Raw genomic sequence first — 14,316 nt, 5'->3', positions numbered from 1 at the left:
ATGGGCATAGATTTGTCTTTTTCGTCTGCTTTCCATCCTCAGACTAATGGCCAGACCGAGCGGACTAATCAGACCTTGGAGACATATTTGAGGTGTTTTGTGTCTGCGGATCAGGATGATTGGGTTGCTTTTTTGCCATTGGCGGAGTTCGCCCTCAATAATCGGGCCAGCTCTGCCACCTTGGTGTCCCCGTTTTTCTGTAATTCGGGGTTTCATCCTCGATTTTCCTCCGGTCAGGTGGAATCTTCGGATTGTCCTGGAGTGGATGCTGTGGTGGAGAGGTTGCATCAGATTTGGGGGTGTTTTTTCTAGAATAGTGGAGGTTTTTTCCTCTTTTTTTTTTCCTCCTGTTGTGGTTTTTGCTGTTAGACTAGGACTGGCAAGCGTGAGGACCCGTGACGTGGGTTGCCAGCTTATGTATTGTGGCCATAATATTAACTAATACCTTACATTTTTCGATATGTTCTTGTGCACTTTTTTTACTTTTACTTTTTGAGGTGCAGTTGGGCCCTGATGGCTTTGTAAGTTGTGGCCTCTGTTCACACAGGACGCATTACAGTTAGCACTGGTCAGCCCGCCACATGGCGTTACTAATAGGCTAGGATCCAGTTGCTGTGCATACTCTGTGTGAACACTGCTGCAGATTATTATTTGCACTGGTGTGCCCAGCGGCCAATCCCTGATTGTAGGCTGGCTGTCTCATTTGGTATTACCACACCTGTGTAGTCGCCATCTTTACTTGGGGCCCACTGCACCATGAGAGTGCATTTGATTTGAGGCCTAGACAGGTAAGCACCTTTGCCTGTTTTTCTGTGGTGTTTTTTCTAGTATAGTGGAGGTTTTTTCCTCTTTTTTTTTCCTCCTGTTGTGGTTTTTGCTGTTAGACTAGGACTGGCAAGCGTGAGGACCCGTGACGTGGGTTGCCAGCTTATGTATTGTGGCCATAATATTAACTAATACCTTACATTTTTCGATATGTTCTTGTGCACTTTTTTTACTTTTACTTTTTGAGGTGCAGTTGGGCCCTGATGGCTTTGTAAGTTGTGGCCTCTGTTCACACAGGACGCATTACAGTTAGCACTGGTCAGCCTGCCACATGGCGTTACTAATAGGCTAGGATCCAGTTGCTGTGCATACTCTGTGTGAACACTGCTGCAGATTATTATTTGCACTGGTGTGCCCAGCGGCCAATCCCTGATTGTAGGCTGGCTGTCTCATTTGGTATTACCACACCTGTGTAGTCGCCATCTTTACTTGGGGCCCACTGCACCATGAGAGTGCATTTGATTTGAGGCCTAGACAGGTAAGCACCTTTGCCTGTTTTTCTGTGGTGTTTTTTCTAGAATAGTGGAGGTTTTTTCCTCTTTTTTTTTCCTCCTGTTGTGGTTTTTGCTGTTAGACTAGGACTGGCAAGCGTGAGGACCCGTGACGTGGGTTGCCAGCTTATGTATTGTGGCCATAATATTAACTAATACCTTACATTTTTCGATATGTTCTTGTGCACTTTTTTTACTTTTACTTTTTGAGGTGCAGTTGGGCCCTGATGGCTTTGTAAGTTGTGGCCTCTGTTCACACAGGACGCATTACAGTTAGCACTGGTCAGCCCGCCACATGGCGTTACTAATAGGCTAGGATCCAGTTGCTGTGCATACTCTGTGTGAACACTGCTGCAGATTATTATTTGCACTGGTGTGCCCAGCGGCCAATCCCTGATTGTAGGCTGGCTGTCTCATTTGGTATTACCACACCTGTGTAGTCGCCATCTTTACTTGGGGCCCACTGCACCATGAGAGTGCATTTGATTTGAGGCCTAGACAGGTAAGCACCTTTGCCTTTTTTTTCTGTGGTGTTTTTTCTAGAATAGTGGAGGTTTTTTCCTCTTTTTTTTTTTCCTCCTGTTGTGGTTTTTGCTGTTAGACTAGGACTGGCAAGCGTGAGGACCCGTGACGTGGGTTGCCAGCTTATGTATTGTGGCCATAATATTAACTAATACCTTACATTTTTCGATATGTTCTTGTGCACTTTTTTTACTTTTACTTTTTAAGGTGCAGTTGGGCCCTGATGGCTTTGTAAGTTGTGGCCTCTGTTCACACAGGACGCATTACAGTTAGCACTGGTCAGCCCGCCACATGGCGTTACTAATAGGCTAGGATCCAGTTGCTGTGCATACTCTGTGTGAACACTGCTGCAGATTATTATTTGCACTGGTGTGCCCAGCGGCCAATCCCTGATTGTAGGCTGGCTGTCTCATTTGGTATTACCACACCTGTGTAGTCGCCATCTTTACTTGGGGCCCACTGCACCATGAGAGTGCATTTGATTTGAGGCCTAGACAGGTAAGCACCTTTGCCTGTTTTTCTGTGGTGTTTTTTCTAGTATAGTGGAGGTTTTTTCCTCTTTTTTTTTCCTCCTGTTGTGGTTTTTGCTGTTAGACTAGGACTGGCAAGCGTGAGGACCCGTGACGTGGGTTGCCAGCTTATGTATTGTGGCCATAATATTAACTAATACCTTACATTTTTCGATATGTTCTTGTGCACTTTTTTTACTTTTACTTTTTGAGGTGCAGTTGGGCCCTGATGGCTTTGTAAGTTGTGGCCTCTGTTCACACAGGACGCATTACAGTTAGCACTGGTCAGCCCGCCACATGGCGTTACTAATAGGCTAGGATCCAGTTGCTGTGCATACTCTGTGTGAACACTGCTGCAGATTATTATTTGCACTGGTGTGCCCAGCGGCCAATCCCTGATTGTAGGCTGGCTGTCTCATTTGGTATTACCACACCTGTGTAGTCGCCATCTTTACTTGGGGCCCACTGCACCATGAGAGTGCATTTGATTTGAGGCCTAGACAGGTAAGCACCTTTGCCTGTTTTTCTGTGGTGTTTTTTCTAGAATAGTGGAGGTTTTTTCCTCTTTTTTTTTTCCTCCTGTTGTGGTTTTTGCTGTTAGACTAGGACTGGCAAGCGTGAGGACCCGTGACGTGGGTTGCCAGCTTATGTATTGTGGCCATAATATTAACTAATACCTTACATTTTTCGATATGTTCTTGTGCACTTTTTTTACTTTTACTTTTTGAGGTGCAGTTGGGCCCTGATGGCTTTGTAAGTTGTGGCCTCTGTTCACACAGGACGCATTACAGTTAGCACTGGTCAGCCCGCCACATGGCGTTACTAATAGGCTAGGATCCAGTTGCTGTGCATACTCTGTGTGAACACTGCTGCAGATTATTATTTGCACTGGTGTGCCCAGCGGCCAATCCCTGATTGTAGGCTGGCTGTCTCATTTGGTATTACCACACCTGTGTAGTCGCCATCTTTACTTGGGGCCCACTGCACCATGAGAGTGCATTTGATTTGAGGCCTAGACAGGTAAGCACCTTTGCCTGTTTTTCTGTGGTGTTTTTTCTAGAATAGTGGAGGTTTTTTCCTCTTTTTTTTTCCTCCTGTTGTGGTTTTTGCTGTTAGACTAGGACTGGCAAGCGTGAGGACCCGTGACGTGGGTTGCCAGCTTATGTATTGTGGCCATAATATTAACTAATACCTTACATTTTTCGATATGTTCTTGTGCACTTTTTTTACTTTTACTTTTTGAGGTGCAGTTGGGCCCTGATGGCTTTGTAAGTTGTGGCCTCTGTTCACACAGGACGCATTACAGTTAGCACTGGTCAGCCCGCCACATGGCGTTACTAATAGGCTAGGATCCAGTTGCTGTGCATACTCTGTGTGAACACTGCTGCAGATTATTATTTGCACTGGTGTGCCCAGCGGCCAATCCCTGATTGTAGGCTGGCTGTCTCATTTGGTATTACCACACCTGTGTAGTCGCCATCTTTACTTGGGGCCCACTGCACCATGAGAGTGCATTTGATTTGAGGCCTAGACAGGTAAGCACCTTTGCCTGTTTTTCTGTGGTGTTTTTTCTAGAATAGTGGAGGTTTTTTCCTCTTTTTTTTTCCTCCTGTTGTGGTTTTTGCTGTTAGACTAGGACTGGCAAGCGTGAGGACCCGTGACGTGGGTTGCCAGCTTATGTATTGTGGCCATAATATTAACTAATACCTTACATTTTTCGATATGTTCTTGTGCACTTTTTTTACTTTTACTTTTTGAGGTGCAGTTGGGCCCTGATGGCTTTGTAAGTTGTGGCCTCTGTTCACACAGGACGCATTACAGTTAGCACTGGTCAGCCCGCCACATGGCGTTACTAATAGGCTAGGATCCAGTTGCTGTGCATACTCTGTGTGAACACTGCTGCAGATTATTATTTGCACTGGTGTGCCCAGCGGCCAATCCCTGATTGTAGGCTGGCTGTCTCATTTGGTATTACCACACCTGTGTAGTCGCCATCTTTACTTGGGGCCCACTGCACCATGAGAGTGCATTTGATTTGAGGCCTAGACAGGTAAGCACCTTTGCCTGTTTTTCTGTGGTGTTTTTTCTAGAATAGTGGAGGTTTTTTCCTCTTTTTTTTTCCTCCTGTTGTGGTTTTTGCTGTTAGACTAGGACTGGCAAGCGTGAGGACCCGTGACGTGGGTTGCCAGCTTATGTATTGTGGCCATAATATTAACTAATACCTTACATTTTTCGATATGTTCTTGTGCACTTTTTTTACTTTTACTTTTTGAGGTGCAGTTGGGCCCTGATGGCTTTGTAAGTTGTGGCCTCTGTTCACACAGGACGCATTACAGTTAGCACTGGTCAGCCCGCCACATGGCGTTACTAATAGGCTAGGATCCAGTTGCTGTGCATACTCTGTGTGAACACTGCTGCAGATTATTATTTGCACTGGTGTGCCCAGCGGCCAATCCCTGATTGTAGGCTGGCTGTCTCATTTGGTATTACCACACCTGTGTAGTCGCCATCTTTACTTGGGGCCCACTGCACCATGAGAGTGCATTTGATTTGAGGCCTAGACAGGTAAGCACCTTTGCCTGTTTTTCTGTGGTGTTTTTTCTAGATTTGGGGGCAGGTAGTGGACAATTTGAAGTTGTCCCAGGAGAAGACTCAGCTTTTTGCCAACCGCCGTCGTCGTGTTGGTCCTCGGCTTTGTGTTGGGGACTTGGTGTGGTTGTCTTCTCGTTTTGTCCCTATGAGGGTTTCTTCTCCTAAGTTTAAGCCTCGGTTCATCGGCCCGTACAAGATATTGGAGATTCTTAACCCTGTGTCCTTCCGTTTGGACCTCCCTGCATCTTTTTCTATTCATAATGTTTTTCATCGGTCATTATTGCGCAGGTATGAGGTACCGGTTGTGCCTTCCGTTGAGCCTCCTGCTCCGGTGTTGGTTGAGGGTGAGTTGGAGTACGTTGTGGAAAAGATCTTAGACTCCCGTGTTTCCAGACGGAAACTCCAGTATCTGGTCAAATGGAAGGGATACGGTCAGGAGGATAATTCTTGGGTGACTGCCTCTGATGTTCATGCCTCCGATCTTGTCCGTGCCTTTCATAGGGCTCATCCTGATCGCCCTGGTGGTTCTGGTGAGGGTTCGGTGCCCCCTCCTTGAGGGGGGGGGTACTGTTGTGAAATTGGATTCTGGGCTCCCCCGGTGGCCACTGGTGGAATTGAACTTGTGTGCATCATCCTCTCTGTTCACCTGTTCCCATCAGGATGTGGGAGTCTCTATATAACCTTGCTCCTCTGTCAGTTTCATGCCGGTCAACAATGTAATCAGAAGCCTTTCTTTGCATGTTCCTGCTACTAGACAACTCCCAGCTAAGTTGGACTTTCGTCCTTGTTTGTTTTTGCATTTTGTTCCAGTTCACAGCTGCTGTTTCGTTACTGTGTCTGGAAAGCTCTTGTGATCTGAAATTGCCACTCTGGTGTTATGAGTTAATACTAGAGTCTTAAAGTAATTTCTGGATGGTGTTTTGATAGGGTTTTCAGCTGACCATGAAAGTGCCCTTTCTGTCTTCCTGCTATCTAGTAAGCGGACCTCGATTTTGCTAAAACTATTTTCATACTACGTTTGTCATTTCATCTAAAATCACCGCCAATATATGTGGGGGCCTCTGTCTGCCTTTTGGGGAAATTTCTCTAGAGGTGAGCCAGGACTGTATTTTCCTCTGCTAGGATTAGTTAGTCCTCCGGCTGGGGCTGGGCATCTAGGGATAAAACGTAGGCACGCTACCCGGCCACTGTTAATTGTGCGGCAGGTTTAGTTCATGGTCAGTTTAGATTCCATCTTCCAAGAGCTAGTTCTTATATATGCTGGGCTATGTTCTCTCGCCATTGAGAATCATGACACTCTACAGGAGAGAGAAAGAGAGAGAGAACTCCGCTGACCATAAAATCTTACACTCTACAGGAGAGAGAAAGAGAGAGAGAACTCCGCTGACCATAAAATCTTACACTCTACAGAGGAGAGAAAGAGAGAGAGGACTCCGCTGACCATAAAATCTTATACTCTACAGGAGAGAGAAAGAGAGAACTCCGCTGACCATAAAATCTTACACTCTACAGGAGAAAGAGAGAGAGAACTCCGCTGACCATAAAATCTTACACTCTACAGGAGAGAGAAAGAGAGAGACAGGACCCCGCTGACCATAAAAGCTTACACTCTACAGGAGAAAAAGAGAGAGAACGCCGCTAACCATAAAAGCTTACACTCTACAGGAGAAAAAGAGAACGCCGCTAACCATAAAAGCTTACACTCTACAGGAGAAACAGAGAGACAGGACCCCACTGACCATAAGAGCTTACACTCTATATGGGAGAATGTGAGAGAGGAGTCCGCTGATCATAAGTCCTTACACTCTACATGAGACAGAGGACCCGGCTGACATAAAATCTTACACTCTACAGGAAAGAGAGAGAAAGTGAGAGAGAGGACCCCGCTTATACTCTACAGGTTCCAAATAAAAGAAGACTGGAAAGACACAAAGCGCAAATAGGGTCTTATCTGGGTAAAATGCAAAAAAAATTGTCTAATGGTGCTTGCATGGTTGCGAGCACACAAACACTAAAAACGCTTAGGCTGCTGCAAAGCCATGAAAAGATAAAAGTGCAGGTACTAGAGAAACTAAATTGCTAAATCTGCGCTACCTTGTGGAAAAGATGAAGGATGCCAATCTGAGTGTAAGTGGTTTATTTGTAATTGTGGTCATCCTGAAGAAGAAGTATGTATACTTAGAAACGAGTTGACAAATAAACCACTTACATTCAGATTGGCAGCCTTCCTCTTTTCCACATGGCAGGGCAAATTCGTTCCTGCACAACCTGTACACTCTACAGGAGACAGAGAGAGGACCCCACTGATCATAAGAGGTAACACTATAGCCGAGAAAGAGAGGATTCCGCTGACCATAAGAGCTTAAACTCTATAGGAGAGAGGACCCCACTGGCCATAAAAGCTTACACTTTACAGGAGTGAGATGACCTTGGTGACCATAAGAGCTTACACTCTACAGGAGAGAGAGAGGACCCCAATGACCATAAGAGCTTACAGTCTACAGGAGAGAGAGGACTAACTGCAGTCGAAATGTGTCAACTGGGTCATGTTGACCATGTACATTTTTCTTTTGTATGCACTATAATTTCTTTTGAAAAAGAAAAGGAAAATCCAGTCCTGTTGAGCCGGACTCCAATTTTTTCTATTTTCCTTGATGTGAGGCCAGGGCAAGGCCGGTGTCTGAGCCCCAGGTGGATGAGCATAGAGCAACTGGGTGAGCTGGAACCAAGTTTCTATAATTGGCCTAGTCAAAGCCCCGACCTTAATCCAATTGAGAATTTGTGGTCAGACTTGAAGATTGCTGTTTGCCAGAGGAAACAATCTAACTTGATGGAGCTGGAGCAGTTTTGCGTTGAGGAATGGGCAAAAATTCCAGTGGCAAGATGTCGAACACTCATAGAGATTTATCCAAAGCGACTTGCAGCTGTAGTTGCAGCAAAAGGAGGCTCTAGAAAGTACTGACTTTAGGAGGGTGAATAGTTATGCACACTGAAGTTTACAGTTATGTTTTTCAATTTGTTTTTTGCTCACAATAAAAAGAAAACCAAATGTGCACAGTTGTAGGCATGTTCTTTACATGAACTGATGCAAACCTTCAAAAAAGCAAGTAAAATTCCGGGTTGTGAGGCAGCAAAACACAAAAAAAACCACTTTGCAAGCCGCTGTATATACTCGTGTATAAGCCGAGATTTTCAACACATTTTTGTGTGCTGAAAACACCCCCCTCAGCTTATACACGAGTCATTGTCCAGAAAGCTGGTGGAGGAGGGGGAGCGGCAGAGCAGCGGCAGCAGCCGGCTAACAGAAGACATCATACTCACCCTCCACGCGCCGTCGCTGCATCTCCATCACGGCGCCGGAAGCTCTTCCTGTGCTGAGTGGTCACGTGGTACCGCTCATTAAGGTAATGAATATGCACGCGTCTCCACTCCCATAGGCGTGGAGGTAGTATTCATTACCTTAATGAGCGGTACCACGTGACCGCTCAGCACAGGAGAGCTGCCGCATCTGGATAATGGAGATGCAGCGATGGCGCAAGGAGGGTGAGTAAGACAGGGTGTTGTGAGCCCTGCATACAACGATGGGACGGGGGGGGTGAGCCATATGGGACTGGGGGAGCCATGCATACAGAGAAGCCACATACCAGGATAGCGACGGGGGGAGCCACACATACCAGGACAGGACGGGGGAGCCACACACCAGGACAGCGATGGGTGGGGAGACACACATACCAAGACAGGACAGGGTGGGGCCACACAGAGCAGGACAGGACGGGGGAGCCACATACCAGGACAGGGATGGGGGGAGCCACACAGAGCAGAACAGGGATGAGGGGACAATGCATACCCGGCTGCTTATACTCGAGTCAATAAGCTTACCCAGTTTTCCGTGGCAAAATTAGATGCCTCGGCTTATACTCGGGTTGGCTTATCCTCGAGTATATACGGTAATTTGAGAGCAAAGCGATCAAGCCTCCCATGGATTCTCATGTACAGCACTATGGAATTAATGGTGCTCTAAAATATATAATAATAATATTTGAGTAAAGTCTGACAAACCTACAAATTTCAAAACCTGCTTTTGACCATCAAATTTGTATAGGGGCCTCCGAAAACTACCCCTATAAATAATTTCAGGGAAAAGAAGGATCACATTAGTTGAATTTTTAGACCAACCCAACATAAAACTGGAAGATCTTCCAATGGGCACAGCTTAGAAGGACAATATCTGACCTCTAACATCTCCTAATACACAGACCTGATTATCCTACAGATGTGTCCGTCCTTCCAGCTCTGAACCCAAAACATCCAGAGATCTATGGCATGTAAGATATTAAAGAAATATGTTGAATGAATGCGGCATCCACCAGTCATGGGCTCCTGTTTTGAAAAATGAAAACTGACTTTTCAGTGGACGGTACTTTTCGTATTCCTAGATAGTATAAAAATGGCTCAACAGAGATAGCGGTACCATTATCAATTATTAATTATATGTAAATGTCATCATCCAGTATGATACCTATGTACAGGACTGATTGTCAAATTAAATATATTCCAAGAGAGAATAAAAAAAAAATATGATCAAATGGTCCAAATGGTGAAAAAAATATATAAAAACTTTATTGACATTTTATAATAAGAACAGACTTGAAGGAGGAGAAAGGGAAAAGTGCATATGTGCTGTTTGATTGTTATTTTTTTCTTCTCTCTTGGTATATATTCCTAGATAGATAGATGATAGATAGATAGATAGATAGATAGATAGATAGATAATAGAGAGATGTAGATAATAGATAGAGAGATAATAGATATATAATAGATAATAGATAGATAACAAATAGTTAGATAGATAATAGACATAGATAATAGAGATAGACAATCGATTAATAGACATAGATAGATAGATAGATAGACATAGATAGATAGATAGATATAGATAGATAGATAGATAGATAGAGATAGAGCTACAGACAGACGTGCATCCTGTATAACTATAAAGCTTCCTCCTCCTCCGGTCCATACAGTGTATTACCGGCCAGTTCCTGGTCTTCTCCCCGGTCCCCACATTGCCGCACACCGCGTCCTCGGCTCTGACCTCCGCAGTCAAGGACACGGCTCTGCGCCCGGTACAGCGGACACTCACCTGCTGTGTATGAGGTGATGCCCGGGGACGCCACAGAGAGGATTCCGCAGAAGATGGGCACAAGGAGGGGGCGCAGGGCTGACAGCAGCATGTCGGGTGAGCGGGTGTATCCAGGCAGCAGCACTGAGCCCACTTCCTCCGCGCTGCAGAAGTTACATCAGTCCCCAGCAGTGTAATGTGATGAATCATGGTGCACACAGACACACACCTTCCCGAGTGTCCACATCACTGAGCTCTGCTGCATCATCCCTGAGCTCCGCTGTATCATCCCTGCTGCTGGTATACATACATTAGTTACACAGGATATGGTCTTTGGCTTTGTGTATGTAAAGGTACCGTCACACTAAGCGACGCTGCAGCGATAGCGACAGCAATGCCGATCGCTGCAGCGTCGCTGTGTGGTCGCTGGAGAGCTGTCACACAGACCGCTCTCCAGCGACCAGCGATGCCGAGGTCCCCGGGTAACCAGGGTAAACATCGGGTTGCTAAGCGCAGGGCCGCGCTTAGTAACCCGATGTTTACCCTGGTTACCAGCATAAAAGTTAAAAAAACAAACAGTACATACTCACCAGCGCGTCCCCCAGCCTCTGCATCCTGACGCTGACTGAGCTCCGGCCCTAACAGCACAGCGGTGACGTCACCGCTGTGCTTTCACTTTCAGTTTAGGGCCGGCGCTTTAGTGTCAGGAAGCAGAGGCTGGGGGACGCGCAGGTGAGTATGTACTGTTTGTTTTTTTAACTTTTACGCTGGTAACCCGATGTTTACCCTGGTTACCAGTGTAAAATATCGCTGGTATCGTCGCTTTTGCTGTCAAACACGGCGATACACGGCGACCTAGCGACCAAATAATGTGCAGACCTTCTAGCAGCGACCAGCAATTTCACAGCGGGATCCAGATCGCTGCTGCGTGTCAAATACAGCGATATCGCCATCCAGGTCGCTGCAACGTCACGGATTGCTGGCGATATCGCCTAGTGTGACGGTACCTTAACTCTGCATCTATAAATTCATGTATGCATAGTGATGTTTACACACACACACACACACACACACACACACACACACACACACACACACACACACACACACACACACACACACACACACACACACACACACTCCATCAATGGTTATATAACACACTGACTCCCCTTGTATACTCTCCACAGGGCCAGGCTTAGACAAAGTGGGGTCTTGGGCAAAAGTTTAAAGTGGGGCCCTGTAGGATGTAAGTCCGCAAGGACAGGGGTCTCTCCCCTCTGTACCAGTCTGTCATTGTAAATTTGTTTACTGTAAACGTTATCTATAACCCTGTATGTAACCCCTTTTCTCATGTACAGCACCATGGAATTAATGGCGCTATATAAATAATAATAATGATAACAAAATGCAAACATATTGCACCATCACACAGATACATTTCAGTTGCATTTACATGCGCTGATTTCAGGGCACCAAACGAGTGTGATCAACAATACTGAAGTCCTTTAGTTCTTGTTTTCCGGCCTCTTTACAGCGGCTGAGGAACAATTATAGGCACATAATGATCACTAGTAGAACAATCTGTCCCAATACAGTATCATGCTATCAGCAGCACTTCTGCAGTTTTCTCTGGGCAATGTGCCTCCATATTGTGTAATGCTCACCCCATAGCCCTCTATATTAATGCACACCCCATAGTCCATAGTATAATATGCCCAATAGTTCTCCATATAGTATGATACCCTCCCAATAGACCTCTAAATAGTGTAATACATTCCTCATACTCTTCCATATAGTATAATAGACTCCCCATAGTCCTCCATATAGTATAACACACTCCCAATAGTCCTTCAAATAGTATAATACACTCTTCATATTCCTCCATATAGTATAATGCACTCTGCATAGTCCTCCATATACAGTAGTATAATAATCTCCCCATAGTCCTCCATATAGTATAATAGATTCCCCAAAGTCCTCCATATAGTATAATGCCCACCCTATAGTCCTCCATATACTATAATACACTCTCCATAGCACTCCATATAGTATAATACACTCACTATAGTCCTCCATATAGTATAAAACACTCCCCATAGCCCTTCCTATAGTATAATACTCTCCACATATTCCTCCATATAGTGTAATACACTCTTCAGTTGTCCATACAGTATAATACACTCCTCATAGTCCTCTATATACTATTTTATACTCCTCATAGTCCTCCATATAGTACAATGTACTCCCCATAGCATAATGCACCCCATAGTTCTTCATATAGTAGAATGCATTCCCCATAGTCCTCAATACAGTATAATGCAGGTCCCATATAGTGCATATAGTATATTGCACTCCCCATAATCCAACAGAGTAGAATGCAGCCCCCAAATAGTATAATGCAACCCATAGTCCTTGATAGAGCATAATGCAGCCCCCCTCAGAGTATTTTGCAGCCACCCCATAGAGTATAATGCAGCCACCCCATAGAGTATAATGCAGCCACCCAATATAGTATAATGTGGCCTCTCCATAGAATATGATGCAGCCTCCTCATAGAGTACAATGCAGCCACCTCGTAGAGTATAATGCAGCCCCCTCATAGAGTATAATGCTGCCCCCCCATAGAATATAATGCGGCCCCATAGTCCTGCAGTATTATGGCCATCACGTACTCACTGATATAAAAAAATAGTATACTCACCTCTCCTCCTCGTTCACCTGCAGCTCTGGTCTCTGCAGAGCATCTCAGCAGGTCCACTTCTCGGCACATAGCATGGAGTGCGATGGAGTGACGTCATCACGCACCCACTGCATCAGAGGTAGAGAAGAATGATGGGGTAGGGAGCGTCATTTGATGCTCTCTCCTCCATATTACTTTCAGCTGTATCAGCATCTATGATGCTGATACAGTTGAATGGGGAGGAGGGTGCAGAGCTCATGCCGGTCCCCTTGACTCATGGGCCCCATAGCAGCCGTGTGGTCTGCTGCTGTTAGTGGCACGCCACTAGTTGGGGGCCCCTGGGCAACTGCCTAGTCTGCCTGCCCCTAACTCCAACCCTGACCTTCCCAAAAACCTTTTGAAGTTCTCCAGCGCTCTATGTTAATCTTGTCGGTCCGGTCCGATAGGTGGCGTTTCTGCGGTCTCCATCCCTCCTCCCAGCTTCTCTATCCCCTCTCCTGGTTGCTGCTCACCTCCTCCTGCTGTAATTGACGTGCATGAAGCCTTTTGCGTCATCCACACAGCCGGGCAAAATCTCGCACCTGCGCATAGAAATTGCCAGCTCACACCTGCACACATTGGTCTGCCATATTGTGGGCAAAGCCTAAATCATAACGGTGCATGCGCACTTATGTTTTCGGCTCTGCCCGCAATGGGGCGGAGCATAGTGTGCAGGCTCGAGCCTGCGATTTTCTGCGCAGGTGCGAGATTTCACCTGGATATGTGGATGACGCAGAAGGCTTCATCTACTTCAGTTACAGCATTAGGGACGGTGAGCAGCAGCCGGGAGGAGGGATAGAGACTGCAGAAAAGCCACAGATCAAACTTCTGTGGGTGCACGTGAACCGATTATCAAATACACTCACAGCACGCTGCAATTATTTTTTTATGCCTAACAGCAGCATTCATAGCAATAGTAGCTTCAATCACTGCTGTTTAACCACTTAAATACCACTATTAATCACTGACAGCAGCATTTAAGTTGCACCATTTTGGTTGAATAAAAACTTGAAGAAAATTGAAAATAATTTAAATGATATATACTGCTCAAAAAAATAAAGGGAACACTAAAATACCACATCCTAGCTATCACTGAATGAAATATTCCAATTGCAAATGTTTCATAGTGGAATGTTTTGAGAGCAATAAAACGTAAAAGTGATCAATGTAGATCAAAATTAATATCCCATGGTGGTCTGGATTTGGAATGATATTCAAAATCAAAGTGTAAAATTTTACAGCCTGATCCAACATCATTGGAAATGCCTCAAGACAAGGAATTGATGCTCAGTATTGTGTGTGGCCTCCACGGGCCTGTATGACCTCCCTACATCACCTGGTCATGCTCCTGGTGAGATGGCAAATGTTCTCCTGAGGGATCTCCTCTTAGACCTGGATTAAGGTATCAGTCAACCCCTGGACACTCTGTGGTGCAACGTGTCGTTAATGGATGGAAAAAGACATGATGTCCCAGATGTGCTCGATTGCATTTAGGTCTGGAGAATGGACAGACCAGTCCATAGCATCAATGCC

At 45.5% G+C, this 14,316-nt stretch overlaps 1 protein-coding gene across 1 annotated transcript in view; it reads right to left on the bottom strand.

Moving 5' to 3' along the window:
• The window catches only part of EMB (embigin), a 73,582-nt gene extending 62,900 nt beyond the window's left edge, over window positions 1-10,682 (bottom strand). Inside the window, exons 1-2 of the mRNA XM_077285327.1 lie at window positions 10,652-10,682; window positions 10,083-10,355 (exon numbers count right to left, since the gene is read on the bottom strand). Of these exons, the coding sequence (XP_077141442.1) occupies window positions 10,083-10,173 (91 nt within the window). The 5' untranslated portion in view covers window positions 10,174-10,355; window positions 10,652-10,682. The remainder of the gene's footprint in view (window positions 1-10,082; window positions 10,356-10,651) is intronic.
• Between the last annotated feature and the right edge of the window lie 3,634 nt (window positions 10,683-14,316).

Source organism: Ranitomeya variabilis, chromosome 1, assembly GCF_051348905.1.
Source record: "Ranitomeya variabilis isolate aRanVar5 chromosome 1, aRanVar5.hap1, whole genome shotgun sequence".
Taxonomy (NCBI): domain Eukaryota; kingdom Metazoa; phylum Chordata; class Amphibia; order Anura; family Dendrobatidae; genus Ranitomeya; species Ranitomeya variabilis.
The sequence above is the reverse complement of the archived record's forward strand: the minus strand, read 5'-3'. Positions and strand labels throughout refer to the sequence as shown.